Genomic DNA, 24201 nt, shown 5'->3' with positions numbered 1-24201 from the left:
AGACAAACAGGATACATATGAGAAACCTGCCCTCTGTGGATTCATACTGGAAAGCAATGGACCATTCACTATGTGCCACCCCAAGGTTAATCCCAACGTGAGTAAAAGCACGTCCATTATGAGAAATTGCTTATTTTAAAGTGTCAATTTTGTTGTAGAACTTAAAAACACTTTAGGTGCTTGAATTTAGCTAACAATATGTTTGATATTGGTGTGTGTTCTGATTTGCCTCAGAGCTACTTCAAGGACTGCATGTTTGACGTGTGTGAGCTGGATGGACTGCACTCTGCCCTGTGTGAGGCCATAGAGGCCTATGTGAATGAGTGTCAGGATCGTGGAGTCACCATCGGATCATGGAGAAACAGCACCTTCTGCAGTTAGTCTCAATCACCCTCATATTGTTGGTGGTTCAGTACATTTATTGAGAGCAAATAATAATTCTTTTCTTCTTTTTTTCTATCAACAGCCCTGACCTGCCCTCCCAACAGCCACTTTGAGTCCTGTGCTTCACCCTGCCAGCCTAGCTGTGTCACACCTTCCCCAGGCCGATGTAGTGGACCGTGTGCAGAGGGGTGTGTGTGTGACCCAGGATACTTTCTCAGCGCTGGCAAGTGTGTCAGGAAAAACAGCTGTGGATGCCAACACACCAATGGCCAGTACTACCAGGTGAATACACCAATGCAATGACTGGTTTATTTTCTTATTAGTGATTATTTGTGATTATTTGTATTAGTGGTTATTCTGTATTTCCCCCAAAATATATCATTCTCCTCTTCCTAGTTCAGCTGATATAATGCAGTACATTGTCATCTATGTTAAATGATTATTTTTTCTTTTCATTTTCAGCCTGGAGAGGAGTGGTACACCTCCAACTGTGAGCTGAAGTGCAGGTGCAATCCTCCCTCTGTCAGCTGCAGTGATGGAGAGTGTCCCCGTTCACAGGAGTGTAGCGTCCAGGGAGGACTTCTGGGCTGCTACCCCATTGCTGAGTGTAAGTTGTTTTTATTTGATAAGTGAAGATCTTTCTGTTAGTCTCTGGTGTTTACCCTCAAAGCTAAACAATTGTAAACCGTTTTAATTCATTGCCTAGATTGTCTTAGTGGTCGGTGTATTTGCAGACTTAAAAACATGTTTTTTTTTAAACAAGTAGCTTAATACTAAACTTACCTCATCATTTCTGCATTTATTTCTTCTTGCATTTTTTTCTCTCTCAACTTCTCCATTCTCTCTTGTTATACAGTGACTTGCCCCCCTAATTCAGACTTTTTGGAGTGTGGTCCGTCATGCGTTCCCACCTGCCAGAAGCCCAAGATTAGCTCCAGTATCTGCACTTTGAACTGTGTCAGCGGCTGTTTCTGTAGACCAGGCTTCGTGCTTTCAGGAAAACGGTGTGTTGCCGTTGATAACTGTGGCTGTCTGGATGAAAACAACAACTACTATGAGGTATAATCAAGACAGAAATATTACCTTTGTTGTCTTTAAGCTATCTTACTGTAGGCTTTTTCTTATTTTTCTGATATTAAATCCAAACAAACTTGTTTGTCCATCAGCCCGGAGAGGTTGTGTTTGGGGATGGCTGCTCCAAGCTGTGTCGCTGTGCTGGAAACTACACTCTCTCCTGCGTGGGCAACACCTGTGCTCCCACTGATGAGTGCCGACAGGTCAATGGAGTCCCTGGATGTTATCCTAAAGGTATTTTTTTTAAAGAAAATCTGGTTCTGAACGTTATTAAGTTTCTGAGATTTTGTGCGACGTCCTTTAATTTTTGGTATCTAGTAACAAGCTGTTTTCACCCACAGGCACCTCCACCTGTGTTGCCACTGGTGATCCTCACTACACCACCTTTGATAAGCAGAAATACGACTTCATGGGTAACTGCACCTATCTGATGTCCAAACCATGCAACACGACTGGTCTGCCACACTATGAGGTCCACGTGTCCAATGAGAACCGCAACAAGAACCAGAGAGTCAGCTACGCATCAGCGGTGCATGTATACGTCCGTGGAATGACCATATACGTCCTTAAAGGAGGAACCGTGCGGGTAAGATATTGGGAGCAAGTAGTACACAGCTATTGAAAGTAGAAGTGCCAATATCCATGCAGAATGTTTTCACTCTTAACTCTTCCTTCAGGATTTTTTGATGAAGTTCTGCTCAAATGTCTCATTTGCAGTGGTTCAACATTGTACATAAAGTAATAGTGGTCCATATTTGTATGAAGTGTGTGGTTGTCTCTTCACTGTCTTCTCTCTGTGTATCCCCCAGATCAATGGGACCAATGTGAACCTGCCTGTGAACCCAGCTGCAGACGTTTCTGTCTACAAGTCTGGAAAACATTACACCGTGGCCATGAGTTTTGGAGTGACTGTTCGCTACGATGGCAACAACTTCATGGACATCAAAGTGATTGCAGCGTTAGTAAAAATCTAAGTAATAGTTGATGCTCGTACATTGATTCGGTATTTTTCAGGTGGATGCCAATACCATAAAGCTGGTTTTAATGGAAAAATCAGCTGTTTTATCTTGCTCTGATATATAAACTGAAACAAAAAATGGTTTTATTCCATAGGTACAAAGAGAAGCTTTGCGGCCTTTGTGGAGATTATGACGGCAACCCCAAGGATGACTTCCGTACGCCCACGGGCAAACTTGTGACAAAACCGAATGACTTTGGAAATAGCTGGAACTCTGACCCAGAGTAAGAGTTTACAGAGAGCACCATAGCAACTTCCCAAACTTTTAACACATGACATATACATGTTATTATGCATACAGAAGTACTTTAACTTATGCAGATACATGGTAGTTAGACCCACAGTAATATATGAAGAAAGCCATTCACATTGGCTACTTGTTAATATATTTACCATAAAAATCTACCAATGATTCTATTTTGTACACACAGATGCATCAAATCTCCTGATGTGCCTGTACCTGGTTGTACACCAGACAAACAGGATACATATGAGAAACCTGCCCTCTGTGGATTCATACTGGAAAGCAATGGACCATTCACTATGTGCCACCCCAAGGTTAATCCCAACGTGAGTAAAAGCACGTCCATTATGAGAAATTGCTTATTTTAAAGTGTCAATTTTGTTGTAGAACTTAAAAACACTTTAGGTGCTTGAATTTAGCTAACAATATGTTTGATATTGGTGTGTGTTCTGATTTGCCTCAGAGCTACTTCAAGGACTGCATGTTTGACGTGTGTGAGCTGGATGGACTGCACTCTGCCCTGTGTGAGGCCATAGAGGCCTATGTGAATGAGTGTCAGGATCGTGGAGTCACCATCGGATCATGGAGAAACAGCACCTTCTGCAGTTAGTCTCAATCACCCTCATATTGTTGGTGGTTCAGTACATTTATTGAGAGCAAATTATAATTATTTTCTTCTTTTTTTCTATCAACAGCCCTGACCTGCCCTCCCAACAGCCACTTTGAGTCCTGTGCTTCACCCTGCCAGCCTAGCTGTGTCACACCTTCCCCAGGCCGATGTAGTGGACCGTGTGCAGAGGGGTGTGTGTGTGACCCAGGATACTTTCTAAGCGCTGGCAAGTGTGTCAGGAAAAACAGCTGTGGATGCCAACACACCAATGGCCAGTACTACCAGGTGAATACACCAATGCAATGACTGGTTTATTTTCTTATTAGTGATTATTTGTATTAGTGGTTATTCTGTATTTCCCCAAAAATATATCATTCTCCTCTTCCTAGTTCAGCTGATATAATGCAGTACATTGTTATCTATGTTAAATGATTATTTTTTCTTTTCATTTTCAGCCTGGAGAGGAGTGGTACACCTCCAACTGTGAGCTGAAGTGCAGGTGCAATCCTCCCTCTGTCAGCTGCAGTGATGGAGAGTGTCCCCGTTCACAGGAGTGTAGCGTCCAGGGAGGACTTCTGGGCTGCTACCCCATTGCTGAGTGTAAGTTGTTTTTATTTGATAAGTGAAGATCTTTCTGTTAGTCTCTGGTGTTTACCCTCAAAGCTAAACAATTGTAAACTGTTTTAATTCATTGCCTAGATTGTCTTAGTGGTCGGTGTATTTGCAGACTTAAAAACATGTTTTTTTTTAAACAAGTAGCTTAATACTAAACTTACCTCATCATTTCTGCATTTATTTCTTCTTGCATTTTTTTCTCTCTCAACTTCTCCATTCTCTCTTGTTATACAGTGACTTGCCCCCCTAATTCAGACTTTTTGGAGTGTGGTCCGTCATGCGTTCCCACCTGCCAGAAGCCCAAGATTAGCTCCAGTATCTGCACTTTGAACTGTGTCAGCGGCTGTTTCTGTAAACCAGGCTTCGTGCTTTCAGGAAAACGGTGTGTTGCCGTTGATAACTGTGGCTGTCTGGATGAAAACAACAACTACTATGAGGTATAATCAAGACAGAAATATTACCTTTGTTGTCTTTAAGCTATCTTAGGCTTTTTCTTATTTTTCTGATATTAAATCCAAACAAACTTGTTTGTCCATCAGCCCGGAGAGGTTGTGTTTGGGGATGGCTGCTCCAAGCTGTGTCGCTGTGCTGGAAACTACACTCTCTCCTGCGTGGGCAACACCTGTGCTCCCACTGATGAGTGCCGACAGGTCAATGGAGTCCCTGGATGTTATCCTAAAGGTATTTTTTTTTAAAGAAAATCTGGTTCTGAACGTTATTAAGTTTCTGAGATTTTGTGCGACGTCCTTTAATTTTTGGTATCTAGTAACAAGCTGTTTTCACCCACAGGCACCTCCACCTGTGTTGCCACTGGTGATCCTCACTACACCACCTTTGATAAGCAGAAATACGACTTCATGGGCAACTGCACCTATCTGATGTCCAAACCATGCAACACGACTGGTCTGCCACACTATGAGGTCCACGTGTCCAATGAGAACCGCAACAAGAACCAGAGAGTCAGCTACGCATCAGCGGTGCATGTATACGTCCGTGGAATGACCATATACGTCCTTAAAGGAGGAACCGTGCGGGTAAGATATTGGGAGCAAGTAGTACACAGCTATTGAAAGTAGAAGTGCCAATATCCATGCAGAATGTTTTCACTCTTAACTCTTCCTTCAGGATTTTTTGATGAAGTTCTGCTCAAATGTCTCATTTGCAGTGGTTCAACATTGTACATAAAGTAATAGTGGTCCATATTTGTATGAAGTGTGTGGTTGTCTCTTCACTGTCTTCTCTCTGTGTATCCCCCAGATCAATGGGACCAATGTGAACCTGCCTGTGAACCCAGCTGCAGACGTTTCTGTCTACAAGTCTGGAAAACATTACACCGTGGCCATGAGTTTTGGAGTGACTGTTCGCTACGATGGCAACAACTTCATGGACATCAAAGTGATTGCAGCGTGAGTAAAAATCTAAGTAATAGTTGATGCTCGTACATTGATTCTGTATTTTTCAGGTGGATGCCAATACCATAAAGCTGGTTTTACTGGAAAAATCAGCTGTTTTATCTTGCTCTGATATATAAACTGAAACAAAAAATGGTTTTATTCCATAGGTACAAAGAGAAGCTTTGCGGCCTTTGTGGAGATTATGACGGCAACCCCAAGGATGACTTCCGTACGCCCACGGGCAAACTTGTGACAAAACCGAATGACTTTGGAAATAGCTGGAACTCTGACCCAGAGTAAGAGTTTACAGGGAGCACCATAGCAACTTCCCAAACTTTTCACACATGACATATACATGTAATTATGCATACAGAAGTACTTTAACTTATGCAGATACATGGTAGTTAGACCCACAGTAATATATGAAGAAAGCCATTCACATTGGCCACTTGTTAATATATTTACCATACAAATCTACCAATGATTCTATTTTGTACACACAGATGCATCAAATCTCCTGAGGTGCCTGTACCTGGTTGTACACCAGACAAACAGGATACATATGAGAAACCTGCCCTCTGTGGATTCATACTGGAAAGCAATGGACCATTCACTATGTGCCACCCCAAGGTTAATCCCAACGTGAGTAAAAGCACATCCATTATGAGAAATTGCTTATTTTAAAGTGTCAATTTTGTTGTAGAACTTAAAAACACTTTAGGTGCTTGAATTTAGCTAACAATATGTTTGATATTGGTGTGTGTTCTGATTTGCCTCAGAGCTACTTCAAGGACTGCATGTTTGACGTGTGTGAGCTGGATGGACTGCACTCTGCCCTGTGTGAGTCCATAGAGGCCTATGTGAATGAGTGTCAGGATCGTGGAGTCACCATCGGATCATGGAGAAACAGCACCTTCTGCAGTTAGTCTCAATCACTCTCATATTGTTGGTGGTTCAGTACATTTATTGAGAGCAAATTATAATTATTTTCTTCTTTTTTTCTATCAACAGCCCTGACCTGCCCTCCCAACAGCCACTTTGAGTCCTGTGCTTCACCCTGCCAGCCTAGCTGTGTCACACCTTCCCCAGGCCGATGTAGTGGACCGTGTGCAGAGGGGTGTGTGTGTGACCCAGGATACTTTCTCAGCGCTGGCAAGTGTGTCAGGAAAAACAGCTGTGGATGCCAACACACCAATGGCCAGTACTACCAGGTGAATACACCAATGCAATGACTGGTTTATTTTCTTATTAGTGATTATTTGTATTAGTGGTTATTCTGTATTTCCCCCAAAATATATCATTCTCCTCTTCCTAGTTCAGCTGATATAATGCAGTACATTGTCATCTATGTTAAATGATTATTTTTTCTTTTCATTTTCAGCCTGGAGAGGAGTGGTACACCTCCAACTGTGAGCTGAAGTGCAGGTGCAATCCTCCCTCTGTCAGCTGCAGTAAAGGAGAGTGTCCCCGTTCACAGGAGTGTAGCGTCCAGGGAGGACTTCTGGGCTGCTACCCCATTGCTGAGTGTAAGTTGTTTTTATTTGATAAGTGAAGATCTTTCTGTTAGTCTCTGGTGTTTACCCTCAAAGCTAAACAATTGTAAACTGTTTTAATTCATTGCCTAGATTGTCTTAGTGGTCGGTGTATTTGCAGACTTAAAAACATGTTTTTTTTTAAACAAGTAGCTTAATACTAAACTTACCTCATCATTTCTGCATTTATTTCTTCTTGCATTTTTTTCTCTCTCAACTTCTCCATTCTCTCTTGTTATACAGTGACTTGCCCCCCTAATTCAGACTTTTTGGAGTGTGGTCCGTCATGCGTTCCCACCTGCCAGAAGCCCAAGATTAGCTCCAGTATCTGCACTTTGAACTGTGTCAGCGGCTGTTTCTGTAAACCAGGCTTCGTGCTTTCAGGAAAACGGTGTGTTGCCGTTGATAACTGTGGCTGTCTGGATGAAAACAACAACTACTATGAGGTATAATCAAGACAGAAATATTACCTTTGTTGTCTTTAAGCTATCTTAGGCTTTTTCTTATTTTTCTGATATTAAATCCAAACAAACTTGTTTGTCCATCAGCCCGGAGAGGTTGTGTTTGGGGATGGCTGCTCCAAGCTGTGTCGCTGTGCTGGAAACTACACTCTCTCCTGCGTGGGCAACACCTGTGCTCCCACTGATGAGTGCCGACAGGTCAATGGAGTCCCTGGATGTTATCCTAAAGGTATTTTTTTTTAAAGAAAATCTGGTTCTGAACGTTATTAAGTTTCTGAGATTTTGTGCGACGTCCTTTAATTTTTGGTATCTAGTAACAAGCTGTTTTCACCCACAGGCACCTCCACCTGTGTTGCCACTGGTGATCCTCACTACACCACCTTTGATAAGCAGAAATACGACTTCATGGGCAACTGCACCTATCTGATGTCCAAACCATGCAACACGACTGGTCTGCCACACTATGAGGTCCACGTGTCCAATGAGAACCGCAACAAGAACCAGAGAGTCAGCTACGCATCAGCGGTGCATGTATACGTCCGTGGAATGACCATATACGTCCTTAAAGGAGGAACCGTGCGGGTAAGATATTGGGAGCAAGTAGTACACAGCTATTGAAAGTAGAAGTGCCAATATCCATGCAGAATGTTTTCACTCTTAACTCTTCCTTCAGGATTTTTTGATGAAGTTCTGCTCAAATGTCTCATTTGCAATGGTTCAACATTGTACATAAAGTAATAGTGGTCCATATTTGTATGAAGTGTGTGGTTGTCTCTTCACTGTCTTCTCTCTGTGTATCCCCAGATCAATGGGACCAATGTGAACCTGCCTGTGAACCCAGCTGCAGACGTTTCTGTCTACAAGTCTGGAAAACATTACACCGTGGCCATGAGTTTTGGAGTGACTGTTCGCTACGATGGCAACAACTTCATGGACATCAAAGTGATTGCAGCGTGAGTAAAAATCTAAGTAATAGTTGATGCTCGTACATTGATTCTGTATTTTTCAGGTGGATGCCAATACCATAAAGCTGGTTTTACTGGAAAAATCAGCTGTTTTATCTTGCTCTGATATATAAACTGAAACAAAAAATGGTTTTATTCCATAGGTACAAAGAGAAGCTTTGCGGCCTTTGTGGAGATTATGACGGCAACCCCAAGGATGACTTCCGTACGCCCACGGGCAAACTTGTGACAAAACCGAATGACTTTGGAAATAGCTGGAACTCTGACCCAGAGTAAGAGTTTACAGAGAGCACCATAGCAACTTCCCAAACTTTTAACACATGACATATACATGTTATTATGCATACAGAAGTACTTTAACTTATGCAGATACATGGTAGTTAGACCCACAGTAATATATGAAGAAAGCCATTCACATTGGCTACTTGTTAATATATTTACCATACAAATCTACCAATGATTCTATTTTGTACACACAGATGCATCAAATCTCCTGAGGTGCCTGTACCTGGTTGTACACCAGACAAACAGGATACATATGAGAAACCTGCCCTCTGTGGATTCATACTGGAAAGCAATGGACCATTCACTATGTGCCACCCCAAGGTTAATCCCAACGTGAGTAAAAGCACGTCCATTATGAGAAATTGCTTATTTTAAAGTGTCAATTTTGTTGTAGAACTTAAAAACACTTTAGGTGCTTGAATTTAGCTAACAATATGTTTGATATTGGTGTGTGTTCTGATTTGCCTCAGAGCTACTTCAAGGACTGCATGTTTGACGTGTGTGAGCTGGATGGACTGCACTCTGCCCTGTGTGAGGCCATAGAGGCCTATGTGAATGAGTGTCAGGATCGTGGAGTCACCATCGGATCATGGAGAAACAGCACCTTCTGCAGTTAGTCTCAATCACCCTCATATTGTTGGTGGTTCAGTACATTTATTGAGAACAAATAATAATTCTTTTCTTCTTTTTTTCTATCAACAGCCCTGACCTGCCCTCCCAACAGCCACTTTGAGTCCTGTGCTTCACCCTGCCAGCCTAGCTGTGTCACACCTTCCCCAGGCCGATGTAGTGGACCGTGTGCAGAGGGGTGTGTGTGTGACCCAGGATACTTTCTCAGCGCTGGCAAGTGTGTCAGGAAAAACAGCTGTGGATGCCAACACACCAATGGCCAGTACTACCAGGTGAATACACCAATGCAATGACTGGTTTATTTTCTTATTAGTGATTATTTGTGATTATTTGTATTAGTGGTTATTCTGTATTTCCCCCAAAATATATCATTCTCCTCTTCCTAGTTCAGCTGATATAATGCAGTACATTGTCATCTATGTTAAATGATTATTTTTTCTTTTCATTTTCAGCCTGGAGAGGAGTGGTACACCTCCAACTGTGAGCTGAAGTGCAGGTGCAATCCTCCCTCTGTCAGCTGCAGTAAAGGAGAGTGTCCCCGTTCACAGGAGTGTAGCGTCCAGGGAGGACTTCTGGGCTGCTACCCCATTGCTGAGTGTAAGTTGTTTTTATTTGATAAGTGAAGATCTTTCTGTTAGTCTCTGGTGTTTACCCTCAAAGCTAAACAATTGTAAACTGTTTTAATTCATTGCCTAGATTGTCTTAGTGGTCGGTGTATTTGCAGACTTAAAAACATGTTTTTTTTTAAACAAGTAGCTTAATACTAAACTTACCTCATCATTTCTGCATTTATTTCTTCTTGCATTTTTTTCTCTCTCAACTTCTCCATTCTCTCTTGTTATACAGTGACTTGCCCCCCTAATTCAGACTTTTTGGAGTGTGGTCCGTCATGCGTTCCCACCTGCCAGAAGCCCAAGATTAGCTCCAGTATCTGCACTTTGAACTGTGTCAGCGGCTGTTTCTGTAGACCAGGCTTCGTGCTTTCAGGAAAACGGTGTGTTGCCGTTGATAACTGTGGCTGTCTGGATGAAAACAACAACTACTATGAGGTATAATCAAGACAGAAATATTACCTTTGTTGTCTTTAAGCTATCTTACTGTAGGCTTTTTCTTATTTTTCTGATATTAAATCCAAACAAACTTGTTTGTCCATCAGCCCGGAGAGGTTGTGTTTGGGGATGGCTGCTCCAAGCTGTGTCGCTGTGCTGGAAACTACACTCTCTCCTGCGTGGGCAACACCTGTGCTCCCACTGATGAGTGCCGACAGGTCAATGGAGTCCCTGGATGTTATCCTAAAGGTATTTTTTTTAAAGAAAATCTGGTTCTGAACGTTATTAAGTTTCTGAGATTTTGTGCGACGTCCTTTAATTTTTGGTATCTAGTAACAAGCTGTTTTCACCCACAGGCACCTCCACCTGTGTTGCCACTGGTGATCTTCACTACACCACCTTTGATAAGCAGAAATACGACTTCATGGGCAACTGCACCTATCTGATGTCCAAACCATGCAACACGACTGGTCTGCCACACTATGAGGTCCACGTGTCCAATGAGAACCGCAACAAGAACCAGAGAGTCAGCTACGCATCAGCGGTGCATGTATACGTCCGTGGAATGACCATATACGTCCTTAAAGGAGGAACCGTGCGGGTAAGATATTGGGAGCAAGTAGTACACAGCTATTGAAAGTAGAAGTGCCAATATCCATGCAGAATGTTTTCACTCTTAACTCTTCCTTCAGGATTTTTTGATGAAGTTCTGCTCAAATGTCTCATTTGCAGTGGTTCAACATTGTACATAAAGTAATAGTGGTCCATATTTGTATGAAGTGTGTGGTTGTCTCTTCACTGTCTTCTCTCTGTGTATCTCCCAGATCAATGGGACCAATGTGAACCTGCCTGTGAACCCAGCTGCAGACGTTTCTGTCTACAAGTCTGGAAAACATTACACCGTGGCCATGAGTTTTGGAGTGACTGTTCGCTACGATGGCAACAACTTAATAGACATCAAAGTGATTGCAGCGTGAGTAAAAATCTAAGTAATAGTTGATGCTCGTACATTGATTCGGTATTTTTCAGGTGGATGCCAATACCATAAAGCTGGTTTTACTGGAAAAAATCAGCTGTTTTATCTTGCTCTGATATATAAACTGAAACAAAAAATGGTTTTATTCCATAGGTACAAAGAGAAGCTTTGCGGCCTTTGTGGAGATTATGACGGCAACCCCAAGGATGACTTCCGTACGCCCGCGGGCAAACTTGTGACAAAACCGAATGACTTTGGAAATAGCTGGAACTCTGACCCAGAGTAAGAGTTTACAGAGAGCACCATAGCAACTTCCCAAACTTTTAACACATGACATATACATGTAATTATGCATACAGAAGTACTTTAACTTATGCAGATACATGGTAGTTAGACCCACAGTAATATATGAAGAAAGCCATTCACATTGGCCACTTGTTAATATATTTACCATACAAATCTACCAATGATTCTATTTTGTACACACAGATGCATCAAATCTCCTGAGGTGCCTGTACCTGGTTGTACACCAGACAAACAGGATAAATATGAGAAACCTGCCCTCTGTGGATTCATACTGGAAAGCAATGGACCATTCACTATGTGCCACCCCAAGGTTAATCCCAACGTGAGTAAAAGCACATCCATTATGAGAAATTGCTTATTTTAAAGTGTCAATTTTGTTGTAGAACTTAAAAACACTTTAGGTGCTTGAATTTAGCTAACAATATGTTTGATATTGGTGTGTGTTCTGATTTGCCTCAGAGCTACTTCAAGGACTGCATGTTTGACGTGTGTGAGCTGGATGGACTGCACTCTGCCCTGTGTGAGGCCATAGAGGCCTATGTGAATGAGTGTCAGGATCGTGGAGTCACCATCGGATCATGGAGAAACAGCACCTTCTGCAGTTAGTCTCCATCACCCTCATATTGTTGGTGGTTCAGTACATTTATTGAGAACAAATAATAATTATTTTCTTCTTTTTTTCTATCAACAGCCCTGACCTGCCCTCCCAACAGCCACTTTGAGTCCTGTGCTTCACCCTGCCAGCCTAGCTGTGTCACACCTTCCCCAGGCCGATGTAGTGGACCGTGTGCAGAGGGGTGTGTGTGTGACCCAGGATACTTTCTCAGCGCTGGCAAGTGTGTCAGGAAAAACAGCTGTGGATGCCAACACACCAATGGCCAGTACTACCAGGTGAATACACCAATGCAATGACTGGTTTATTTTCTTATTAGTGATTATTTGTGATTATTTGTATTAGTGGTTATTCTGTATTTCCCCCAAAATATATCATTCTCCTCTTCCTAGTTCAGCTGATATAATGCAGTACATTGTCATCTATGTTAAATGATTATTTTTTCTTTTCATTTTCAGCCTGGAGAGGAGTGGTACACCTCCAACTGTGAGCTGAAGTGCAGGTGCAATCCTCCCTCTGTCAGCTGCAGTGATGGAGAGTGTCCCCGTTCACAGGAGTGTAGCGTCCAGGGAGGACTTCTGGGCTGCTACCCCATTGCTGAGTGTAAGTTGTTTTTATTTGATAAGTGAAGATCTTTCTGTTAGTCTCTGGTGTTTACCCTCAAAGCTAAACAATTGTAAACCGTTTTAATTCATTGCCTAGATTGTCTTAGTGGTCGGTGTATTTGCAGACTTAAAAACATGTTTTCTTAAACAAGTAGCTTAATACTAAACTTACCTCATCATTTCTGCATTTATTTCTTCTTGCATTTTTTTCTCTCTCAACTTCTCCATTCTCTCTTGTTATACAGTGACTTGCCCCCCTAATTCAGACTTTTTGGAGTGTGGTCCGTCATGCGTTCCCACCTGCCAGAAGCCCAAGATTAGCTCCAGTATCTGCACTTTGAACTGTGTCAGCGGCTGTTTCTGTAAACCAGGCTTCGTGCTTTCAGGAAAACGGTGTGTTGCCGTTGATAACTGTGGCTGTCTGGATGAAAACAACAACTACTATGAGGTATAATCAAGACAGAAATATTACCTTTGTTGTCTTTAAGCTATCTTACTGTAGGCTTTTTCTTATTTTTCTGATATTAAATCCAAACAAACTTGTTTGTCCATCAGCCCGGAGAGGTTGTGTTTGGGGATGGCTGCTCCAAGCTGTGTCGCTGTGCTGGAAACTACACTCTCTCCTGCGTGGGCAACACCTGTGCTCCCACTGATGAGTGCCGACAGGTCAATGGAGTCCCTGGATGTTATCCTAAAGGTATTTTTTTTTAAAGAAAATCTGGTTCTGAACGTTATTAAGTTTCTGAGATTTTGTGCGACGTCCTTTAATTTTTGGTATCTAGTAACAAGCTGTTTTCACCCACAGGCACCTCCACCTGTGTTGCCACTGGTGATCCTCACTACACCACCTTTGATAAGCAGAAATACGACTTCATGGGCAACTGCACCTATCTGATGTCCAAACCATGCAACACGACTGGTCTGCCACACTATGAGGTCCACGTGTCCAATGAGAACCGCAACAAGAACCAGAGAGTCAGCTACGCATCAGCGGTGCATGTATACGTCCGTGGAATGACCATATACGTCCTTAAAGGAGGAACCGTGCGGGTAAGATATTGGGAGCAAGTAGTACACAGCTATTGAAAGTAGAAGTGCCAATATCCATGCAGAATATTTTCACTCTTAACTCTTCCTTCAGGATTTTTTTATGAAGTTCTGCTCAAATGTCTCATTTGCAGTGGTTCAACATTGTACATAAAGTAATAGTGGTCCATATTTGTATGAAGTGTGTGGTTGTCTCTTCACTGTCTTCTCTCTGTGTATCCCCCAGATCAATGGGACCAATGTGAACCTGCCTGTGAACCCAGCTGCAGACGTTTCTGTCTACAAGTCTGGAAAACATTACACCGTGGCCATGAATTTTGGAGTGACTGTTCGCTACGATGGCAACAACTTCATGGACATCAAAGTGATTGCAGCGTGAGTAAAAATCTAAGTAATAGTTGATGCTCGTACATTGATTCTGTATTTTTCAGGTGGATGCCAATACCATAAAGCTGGTTTTACTGGAAAAATCTGCTGTTTTATCTTGCTCTGATATAGAAACTGAAACAAAAAATGGTTTTATTCCATAGGTACAAAGAGAAGCTTTGCGGCCTTTGTGGAGATTATGACGGCAACCCCAAGGATGACTTCCGTACGCCCACGGGCAAACTTGTGACAAAACCGAATGACTTTGGAAATAGCTGGAACTCTGACCCAGAGTAAGAGTTTACAGAGAGCACCATAGCAACTTCCCAAACTTTTAACACATGACATATACATGTTATTATGCATACAGAAGTACTTTAACTTATGCAGATACATGGTAGTTAGACCCACAGTAATATATGAAGAAAGCCATTCACATTGGCTACTTGTTAATATATTTACCATACAAATCTACCAATGATTCTATTTTGTACACACAGATGCATCAAATCTCCTGATGTGCCTGTACCTGGTTGTACACCAGACAAACAGGATACATATGAGAAACCTGCCCTCTGTGGATTCATACTGGAAAGCAATGGACCATTCACTATGTGCCACCCCAAGGTTAATCCCAACGTGAGTAAAAGCACGTCCATTATGAGAAATTGCTTATTTTAAAGTGTCAATTTTGTTGTAGAACTTAAAAACACTTTAGGTGCTTGAATTTAGCTAACAATATGTTTGATATTGGTGTGTGTTCTGATTTGCCTCAGAGCTACTTCAAGGACTGCATGTTTGACGTGTGTGAGCTGGATGGACTGCACTCTGCCCTGTGTGAGGCCATAGAGGCCTATGTGAATGAGTGTCAGGATCGTGGAGTCACCATCGGATCATGGAGAAACAGCACCTTCTGCAGTTAGTCTCAATCACCCTCATATTGTTGGTGGTTCAGTACATTTATTGAGAGCAAATTATAATTATTTTCTTCTTTTTTTCTATCAACAGCCCTGACCTGCCCTCCCAACAGCCACTTTGAGTCCTGTGCTTCACCCTGCCAGCCTAGCTGTGTCACACCTTCCCCAGGCCGATGTAGTGGACCGTGTGCAGAGGGGTGTGTGTGTGACCCAGGATACTTTCTAAGCGCTGGCAAGTGTGTCAGGAAAAACAGCTGTGGATGCCAACACACCAATGGCCAGTACTACCAGGTGAATACACCAATGCAATGACTGGTTTATTTTCTTATTAGTGATTATTTGTATTAGTGGTTATTCTGTATTTCCCCAAAAATATATCATTCTCCTCTTCCTAGTTCAGCTGATATAATGCAGTACATTGTTATCTATGTTAAATGATTATTTTTTCTTTTCATTTTCAGCCTGGAGAGGAGTGGTACACCTCCAACTGTGAGCTGAAGTGCAGGTGCAATCCTCCCTCTGTCAGCTGCAGTGATGGAGAGTGTCCCCGTTCACAGGAGTGTAGCGTCCAGGGAGGACTTCTGGGCTGCTACCCCATTGCTGAGTGTAAGTTGTTTTTATTTGATAAGTGAAGATCTTTCTGTTAGTCTCTGGTGTTTACCCTCAAAGCTAAACAATTGTAAACTGTTTTAATTCATTGCCTAGATTGTCTTAGTGGTCGGTGTATTTGCAGACTTAAAAACATGTTTTTTTTTAAACAAGTAGCTTAATACTAAACTTACCTCATCATTTCTGCATTTATTTCTTCTTGCATTTTTTTCTCTCTCAACTTCTCCATTCTCTCTTGTTATACAGTGACTTGCCCCCCTAATTCAGACTTTTTGGAGTGTGGTCCGTCATGCGTTCCCACCTGCCAGAAGCCCAAGATTAGCTCCAGTATCTGCACTTTGAACTGTGTCAGCGGCTGTTTCTGTAAACCAGGCTTCGTGCTTTCAGGAAAACGGTGTGTTGCCGTTGATAACTGTGGCTGTCTGGATGAAAACAACAACTACTATGAGGTATAATCAAGACAGAAATATTACCTTTGTTGTCTTTAAGCTATCTTAGGCTTTTTCTTATTTTTCTGATATTAAATCCAAACAAACTTGTTTGTCCATCAGCCCGGAGAGGTTGTGTTTGGGGATGGCTGCTCCAAGCTGTGTCGCTGTGCTGGAAACTACACTCTCTCCTGCGTGGGCAACACCTGTGCTCCCACTGATGAGTGCCGACAGGTCAATGGAGTCCCTGGATGTTATCCTAAAGGTATTTTTTTTTAAAGAAAATCTGGTTCTGAACGTTATTAAGTTTCTGAGATTTTGTGCGACGTCCTTTAATTTTTGGTATCTAGTAACAAGCTGTTTTCACCCACAGGCACCTCCACCTGTGTTGCCACTGGTGATCCTCACTACACCACCTTTGATAAGCAGAAATACGACTTCATGGGCAACTGCACCTATCTGATGTCCAAACCATGCAACACGACTGGTCTGCCACACTATGAGGTCCACGTGTCCAATGAGAACCGCAACAAGAACCAGAGAGTCAGCTACGCATCAGCGGTGCATGTATACGTCCGTGGAATGACCATATACGTCCTTAAAGGAGGAACCGTGCGGGTAAGATATTGGGAGCAAGTAGTACACAGCTATTGAAAGTAGAAGTGCCAATATCCATGCAGAATGTTTTCACTCTTAACTCTTCCTTCAGGATTTTTTGATGAAGTTCTGCTCAAATGTCTCATTTGCAGTGGTTCAACATTGTACATAAAGTAATAGTGGTCCATATTTGTATGAAGTGTGTGGTTGTCTCATCACTGTCTTTTCTCTGTGTATCCCCCAGATCAATGGGACCAATGTGAACCTGCCTGTGAACCCAGCTGCAGACGTTTCTGTCTACAAGTCTGGAAAACATTACACCGTGGCCATGAGTTTTGGAGTGACTGTTCGCTACGATGGCAACAACTTCATGGACATCAAAGTGATTGCAGCGTGAGTAAAAATCTAAGTAATAGTTGATGCTCGTACATTGATTCTGTATTTTTCAGGTGGATGCCAATACCATAAAGCTGGTTTTACTGGAAAAATCAGCTGTTTTATCTTGCTCTGATATATAAACTGAAACAAAAAATGGTTTTATTCCATAGGTACAAAGAGAAGCTTTGCGGCCTTTGTGGAGATTATGACGGCAACCCCAAGGATGACTTCCGTACGCCCACGGGCAAACTTGTGACAAAACCGAATGACTTTGGAAATAGCTGGAACTCTGACCCAGAGTAAGAGTTTACAGAGAGCACCATAGCAACTTCCCAAACTTTTAACACATGACATATACATGTTATTATGCATACAGAAGTACTTTAACTTATGCAGATACATGGTAGTTAGACCCACAGTAATATATGAAGAAAGCCATTCACATTGGCTACTTGTTAATATATTTACCATACAAATCTACCAATGATTCTATTTTGTACACACAGATGCATCAAATCTCCTGATGTGCCTGTACCTGGTTGTACACCAGACAAACAGGATACATATGAGAAACCTGCCCTCTGTGGATTCATACTGGAAAGCAATGGACCATTCACTATGTGCCACCCCAAGGTTAATCCCAACGTGAGTAAAAGCACGTCCATTATGAGAAATTGCTTATTTTAAAGTGTCAATTTTGTTGTAGAACTTAAAAACACTTTAGGTGCTTGAATTTAGCTAACAATATGTTTGATATTGGTGTGTGTTCTGATTTGCCTCAGAGCTACTTCAAGGACTGCATGTTTGACGTGTGTGAGCTGGATGGACTGCACTCTGCCCTGTGTGAGGCCATAGAGGCCTATGTGAATGAGTGTCAGGATCGTGGAGTCACCATCGGATCATGGAGAAACAGCACCTTCTGCAGTTAGTCTCAATCACCCTCATATTGTTGGTGGTTCAGTACATTTATTGAGAGCAAATAATAATTATTTTCTTCTTTTTTTCTATCAACAGCCCTGACCTGCCCTCCCAACAGCCACTTTGAGTCCTGTGCTTCACCCTGCCAGCCTAGCTGTGTCACACCTTCCCCAGGCCGATGTAGTGGACCGTGTGCAGAGGGGTGTGTGTGTGACCCAGGATACTTTCTCAGCGCTGGCAAGTGTGTCAGGAAAAACAGCTGTGGATGCCAACACACCAATGGCCAGTACTACCAGGTGAATACACCAATGCAATGACTGGTTTATTTTCTTATTAGTGATTATTTGTGATTATTTGTATTAGTGGTTATTCTGTATTTCCCCAAAAATATATCATTCTCCTCTTCCTAGTTCAGCTGATATAATGCAGTACATTGTCATCTATGTTAAATGATTATTTTTTCTTTTCATTTTCAGCCTGGAGAGGAGTGGTACACCTCCAACTGTGAGCTGAAGTGCAGGTGCAATCCTCCCTCTGTCAGCTGCAGTGATGGAGAGTGTCCCCGTTCACAGGATTGTAGCGTCCAGGGAGGACTTCTGGGCTGCTACCCCAATGCTGAGTGTAAGTTGTTTTTATTTGATAAGTGAAGATCTTTCTGTTAGTCTCTGGTGTTTACCCTCAAAGCTAAACAATTGTAAACCGTTTTAATTCATTGCCTAGATTGTCTTAGTGGTCGGTGTATTTGCAGACTTAAAAACATGTTTTCTTAAACAAGTAGCTTAATACTAAACTTACCTCATCATTTCTGCATTTATTTCTTCTTGCATTTTTTTCTCTCTCAACTTCTCCATTCTCTCTTGTTATACAGTGACTTGCCCCCCTAATTCAGACTTTTTGGAGTGTGGTCCGTCATGCGTTCCCACCTGCCAGAAGCCCAAGATTAGCTCCAGTATCTGCACTTTGAACTGTGTCAGCGGCTGTTTCTGTAAACCAGGCTTCGTGCTTTCAGGAAAACGGTGTGTTGCCGTTGATAACTGTGGCTGTCTGGATGAAAACAACAACTACTATGAGGTATAATCAAGACAGAAATATTACCTTTGTTGTCTTTAAGCTATCTTACTGTAGGCTTTTTCTTATTTTTCTGATATTAAATCCAAACAAACTTGTTTGTCCATCAGCCCGGAGAGGTTGTGTTTGGGGATGGCTGCTCCAAGCTGTGTCGCTGTGCTGGAAACTACACTCTCTCCTGCGTGGGCAACACCTGTGCTCCCACTGATGAGTGCCGACAGGTCAATGGAGTCCCTGGATGTTATCCTAAAGGTATTTTTTTTTAAAAGAAAATCTGGTTCTGAACGTTATTAAGTTTCTGAGATTTTGTGCGACGTTCTTTAATTTTTGGTATCTAGTAACAAGCTGTTTTCACCCACAGGCACCTCCACCTGTGTTGCCACTGGTGATCCTCACTACACCACCTTTGATAAGCAGAAATACGACTTCATGGGCAACTGCACCTATCTGATGTCCAAACCATGCAACACGACTGGTCTGCCACACTATGAGGTCCACGTGTCCAATGAGAACCGCAACAAGAACCAGAGAGTCAGCTACGCATCAGCGGTGCATGTATACGTCCGTGGAATGACCATATACGTCCTTAAAGGAGGAACCGTGCGGGTAAGATATTGGGAGCAAGTAGTACACAGCTATTGAAAGTAGAAGTGCCAATATCCATGCAGAATGTTTTCACTCTTAACTCTTCCTTCAGGATTTTTTGATGAAGTTCTGCTCAAATGTCTCATTTGCAGTGGTTCAACATTGTACATAAAGTAATAGTGGTCCATATTTGTATGAAGTGTGTGGTTGTCTCATCACTGTCTTTTCTCTGTGTATCCCCCAGATCAATGGGACCAATGTGAACCTGCCTGTGAACCCAGCTGCAGACGTTTCTGTCTACAAGTCTGGAAAACATTACACCGTGGCCATGAGTTTTGGAGTGACTGTTCGCTACGATGGCAACAACTTCATGGACATCAAAGTGATTGCAGCGTGAGTAAAAATCTAAGTAATAGTTGATGCTCGTACATTGATTCTGTATTTTTCAGGTGGATGCCAATACCATAAAGCTGGTTTTACTGGAAAAATCAGCTGTTTTATCTTGCTCTGATATATAAACTGAAACAAAAAATGGTTTTATTCCATAGGTACAAAGAGAAGCTTTGCGGCCTTTGTGGAGATTATGACGGCAACCCCAAGGATGACTTCCGTACGCCCACGGGCAAACTTGTGACAAAACCGAATGACTTTGGAAATAGCTGGAACTCTGACCCAGAGTAAGAGTTTACAGAGAGCACCATAGCAACTTCCCAAACTTTTAACACATGACATATACATGTTATTATGCATACAGAAGTACTTTAACTTATGCAGATACATGGTAGTTAGACCCACAGTAATATATGAAGAAAGCCATTCACATTGGCTACTTGTTAATATATTTACCATACAAATCTACCAATGATTCTATTTTGTACACACAGATGCATCAAATCTCCTGATGTGCCTGTACCTGGTTGTACACCAGACAAACAGGATACATATGAGAAACCTGCCCTCTGTGGATTCATACTGGAAAGCAATGGACCATTCACTATGTGCCACCCCAAGGTTAATCCCAACGTGAGTAAAAGCACGTCCATTATGAGAAATTGCTTATTTTAAAGTGTCAATTTTGTTGTAGAACTTAAAAACACTTTAGGTGCTTGAATTTAGCTAACAATATGTTTGATATTGGTGTGTGTTCTGATTTGCCTCAGAGCTACTTCAAGGACTGCATGTTTGACGTGTGTGAGCTGGATGGACTGCACTCTGCCCTGTGTGAGGCCATAGAGGCCTATGTGAATGAGTGTCAGGATCGTGGAGTCACCATCGGATCATGGAGAAACAGCACCTTCTGCAGTTAGTCTCAATCACCCTCATATTGTTGGTGGTTCAGTACATTTATTGAGAGCAAATAATAATTATTTTCTTCTTTTTTTCTATCAACAGCCCTGACCTGCCCTCCCAACAGCCACTTTGAGTCCTGTGCTTCACCCTGCCAGCCTAGCTGTGTCACACCTTCCCCAGGCCGATGTAGTGGACCGTGTGCAGAGGGGTGTGTGTGTGACCCAGGATACTTTCTCAGCGCTGGCAAGTGTGTCAGGAAAAACAGCTGTGGATGCCAACACACCAATGGCCAGTACTACCAGGTGAATACACCAATGCAATGACTGGTTTATTTTCTTATTAGTGATTATTTGTGATTATTTGTATTAGTGGTTATTCTGTATTTCCCCAAAAATATATCATTCTCCTCTTCCTAGTTCAGCTGATATAATGCAGTACATTGTCATCTATGTTAAATGATTATTTTTTCTTTTCATTTTCAGCCTGGAGAGGAGTGGTACACCTCCAACTGTGAGCTGAAGTGCAGGTGCAATCCTCCCTCTGTCAGCTGCAGTGATGGAGAGTGTCCCCGTTCACAGGAGTGTAGCGTCCAGGGAGGACTTCTGGGCTGCTACCCCAATGCTGAGTGTAAGTTGTTTTTATTTGATAAGTGAAGATCTTTCTGTTAGTCTCTGGTGTTTACCCTCAAAGCTAAACAATTGTAAACCGTTTTAATTCATTGCCTAGATTGTCTTAGTGGTCGGTGTATTTGCAGACTTAAAAACATGTTTTCTTAAACAAGTAGCTTAATACTAAACTTACCTCATCATTTCTGCATTTATTTCTTCTTGCATTTTTTTCTCTCTCAACTTCTCCATTCTCTCTTGTTATACAGTGACTTGCCCCCCTAATTCAGACTTTTTGGAGTGTGGTCCGTCATGCGTTCCCACCTGCCAGAAGCCCAAGATTAGCTCCAGTATCTGCACTTTGAACTGTGTCAGCGGCTGTTTCTGTAGACCAGGCTTCGTGCTTTCAGGAAAACGGTGTGTTGCCGTTGATAACTGTGGCTGTCTGGATGAAAACAACAACTACTATGAGGTATAATCAAGACAGAAATATTACCTTTGTTGTCTTTAAGCTATCTTAGGCTTTTTCTTATTTTTCTGATATTAAATCCAAACAAACTTGTTTGTCCATCAGCCCGGAGAGGTTGTGTTTGGGGATGGCTGCTCCAAGCTGTGTCGCTGTGCTGGAAACTACACTCTCTCCTGCGTGGGCAACACCTGTGCTCCCACTGATGAGTGCCGACAGGTCAATGGAGTCCCTGGATGTTATCCTGAAGGTATTTTTTTTTAAAGAAAATCTGGTTCTGAACGTTATTAAGTTTCTGAGATTTTGTGCGACGTCCTTTAATTTTTGGTATCTAGTAACAAGCTGTTTTCACCCACAGGCACCTCCACCTGTGTTGCCACTGGTGATCCTCACTACACCACCTTTGATAAGCAGAAATACGACTTCATGGGCAACTGCACCTATCTGATGTCCAAACCATGCAACACGACTGGTCTGCCACACTATGAGGTCCACGTGTCCAATGAGAACCGCAACAAGAACCAGAGAGTCAGCTACGCATCAGCGGTGCATGTATACGTCGGTGGAATGACCATATACGTCCTGAAAGGAGGAACCGTGCGGGTAAGATATTGGGAGCAAGTAGTACACAGCTATTGAAAGTAGAAGTGCCAATATCCATGCAGAATGTTTTCACTCTTAACTCTTCCTTCAGGATTTTTTGATGAAGTTCTGCTCAAATGTCTCATTTGCAGTGGTTCAACATTGTACATAAAGTAATAGTGGTCCATATTTGTATGAAGTGTGTGGTTGTCTCTTCACTGTCTTCTCTCTGTGTATCCCCCAGATCAATGGGACCAATGTGAACCTGCCTGTGAACCCAGCTGCAGACGTTTCTGTCTACAAGTCTGGAAAACATTACACCGTGGCCATGAGTTTTGGAGTGACTGTTCGCTACGATGGCAACAACTTCATGGACATCAAAGTGATTGCAGCGTGAGTAAAAATCTAAGTAATAGTTGATGCTCGTACATTGATTCTGTATTTTTCAGGTGGATGCCAATACCATAAAGCTGGTTTTACTGGAAAAATCTGCTGTTTTATCTTGCTCTGATATATAAACTGAAACAAAGAATGGTTTTATTCCATAGGTACAAAGAGAAGCTTTGCGGCCTTTGTGGAGATTATGACGGCAACCCCAAGGATGACTTCCGTACGCCCACGGGCAAACTTGTGACAAAACCGAATGACTTTGGAAATAGCTGGAACTCTGACCCAGAGTAAGAGTTTACAGGGAGCACCATAGCAACTTCCCAAACTTTTAACACATGACATATACATGTAATTATGCATACAGAAGTACTTTAACTTATGCAGATACATGGTAGTTAGACCCACAGTAATATAGGAAGAAAGCCATTCACATTGGCCACTTGTTAATATATTTACCATACAAATCTACCAATGATTCTATTTTGTACACACAGATGCATCAAATCTCCTGAGGTGCCTGTACCTGGTTGTACACCAGACAAACAGGATACATATGAGAAACCTGCCCTCTGTGGATTCATACTGGAAAGCAATGGACCATTCACTATGTGCCACCCCAAGGTTAATCCCAACGTGAGTAAAAGCACGTCCATTATGAGAAATTGCTTATTTTAAAGTGTCAATTTTGTTGTAGAACTTAAAAACACTTTAGGTGCTTGAATTTAGCTAACAATATGTTTGATATTGGTGTGTGTTCTGATTTGCCTCAGAGCTACTTCAAGGACTGCATGTTTGACGTGTGTGAGCTGGATGGACTGCACTCTGCCCTGTGTGAGGCCATAGAGGCCTATGTGAATGAGTGTCAGGATCGTGGAGTCACCATCGGATCATGGAGAAACAGCACCTTCTGCAGTTAGTCTCAATCACCCTCATATTGTTGGTGGTTCAGTACATTTATTGAGAGCAAATAATTATTATTTTCTTCTTTTTTTCTATCAACAGCCCTGACCTGCCCTCCCAACAGCCACTTTGAGTCCTGTGCTTCACCCTGCCAGCCTAGCTGTGTCACACCTTCCCCAGGCCGATGTAGTGGACCGTGTGCAGAGGGGTGTGTGTGTGACCCAGGATACTTTCTCAGCGCTGGCAAGTGTGTCAGGAAAAACAGCTGTGGATGCCAACACACCAATGGCCAGT

General features: G+C 42.4%; 2 protein-coding genes across 2 annotated transcripts in view; one reads left to right on the top strand and one right to left on the bottom strand.

Annotated features, from left to right (window-relative positions):
• Positions 1-24201, bottom strand: part of LOC143139528 (IgGFc-binding protein-like) — a 252923-nt gene that overhangs the window by 101689 nt on the left and 127033 nt on the right. The window lies entirely within an intron of this gene.
• Positions 71-23924, top strand: LOC143139476 (IgGFc-binding protein-like). Its single transcript, XM_076300063.1, has 65 exons — positions 71-97; positions 235-376; positions 590-666; positions 847-991; positions 1262-1443; positions 1551-1692; positions 1800-2044; positions 2268-2416; positions 2572-2653; positions 3184-3325; positions 3539-3615; positions 3786-3930; positions 4201-4382; positions 4485-4626; positions 4735-4979; positions 5203-5351; positions 5507-5588; positions 6119-6260; positions 6474-6550; positions 6721-6865; positions 7115-7317; positions 7420-7561; positions 7670-7914; positions 8137-8285; positions 8441-8569; positions 8777-8915; positions 9053-9194; positions 9285-9484; positions 9665-9809; positions 10618-10862; positions 11086-11234; positions 11391-11472; positions 12003-12144; positions 12358-12434; positions 12615-12759; positions 13007-13209; positions 13317-13458; positions 13567-13811; positions 14035-14183; positions 14339-14467; positions 14675-14813; positions 14951-15092; positions 15183-15382; positions 15553-15697; positions 16502-16746; positions 16970-17118; positions 17274-17355; positions 17886-18027; positions 18241-18317; positions 18498-18642; positions 18890-19092; positions 19200-19341; positions 19451-19695; positions 19919-20067; positions 20223-20351; positions 20559-20697; positions 20835-20976; positions 21067-21266; positions 21447-21591; positions 21860-22041; positions 22144-22285; positions 22394-22638; positions 22862-23010; positions 23166-23247; positions 23778-23924. Exons 1-65 carry the CDS (start codon positions 71-73, stop codon positions 23922-23924), a joined length of 9828 nt encoding a protein of 3275 aa, XP_076156178.1.

This window comes from Alosa pseudoharengus, unplaced genomic scaffold, assembly GCF_046254945.1.
Source record: "Alosa pseudoharengus isolate Yale_2024_CS ecotype anadromous, Long Island Sound unplaced genomic scaffold, YU_APseudo_1.1 YU_APseudo_1.1_scf_22, whole genome shotgun sequence".
Taxonomy (NCBI): Eukaryota; Metazoa; Chordata; class Actinopteri; order Clupeiformes; family Clupeidae; genus Alosa; species Alosa pseudoharengus.
Note: the sequence above shows the minus strand (reverse complement) of the source record. Positions and strands in the feature narration are given on the sequence as shown.

What these genes read in the sequence shown, in the direction of transcription:
- LOC143139476 (XM_076300063.1), top strand. Translation starts at nt 71, where the DNA reads ATGTGCCACCCCAAGGTTAATCCCAAC. An exon ending in TTAAAGGAGGAACCGTGCGG is followed by an intron (nt 13,812 to 14,034) that starts GTAAGATATTGG and finishes TGTATCCCCCAG; the next exon opens with ATCAATGGGACCAATGTGAA. An exon ending in CCAATGGCCAGTACTACCAG is followed by an intron (nt 15,383 to 15,552) that starts GTGAATACACCA and finishes TTTCATTTTCAG; the next exon opens with CCTGGAGAGGAGTGGTACAC.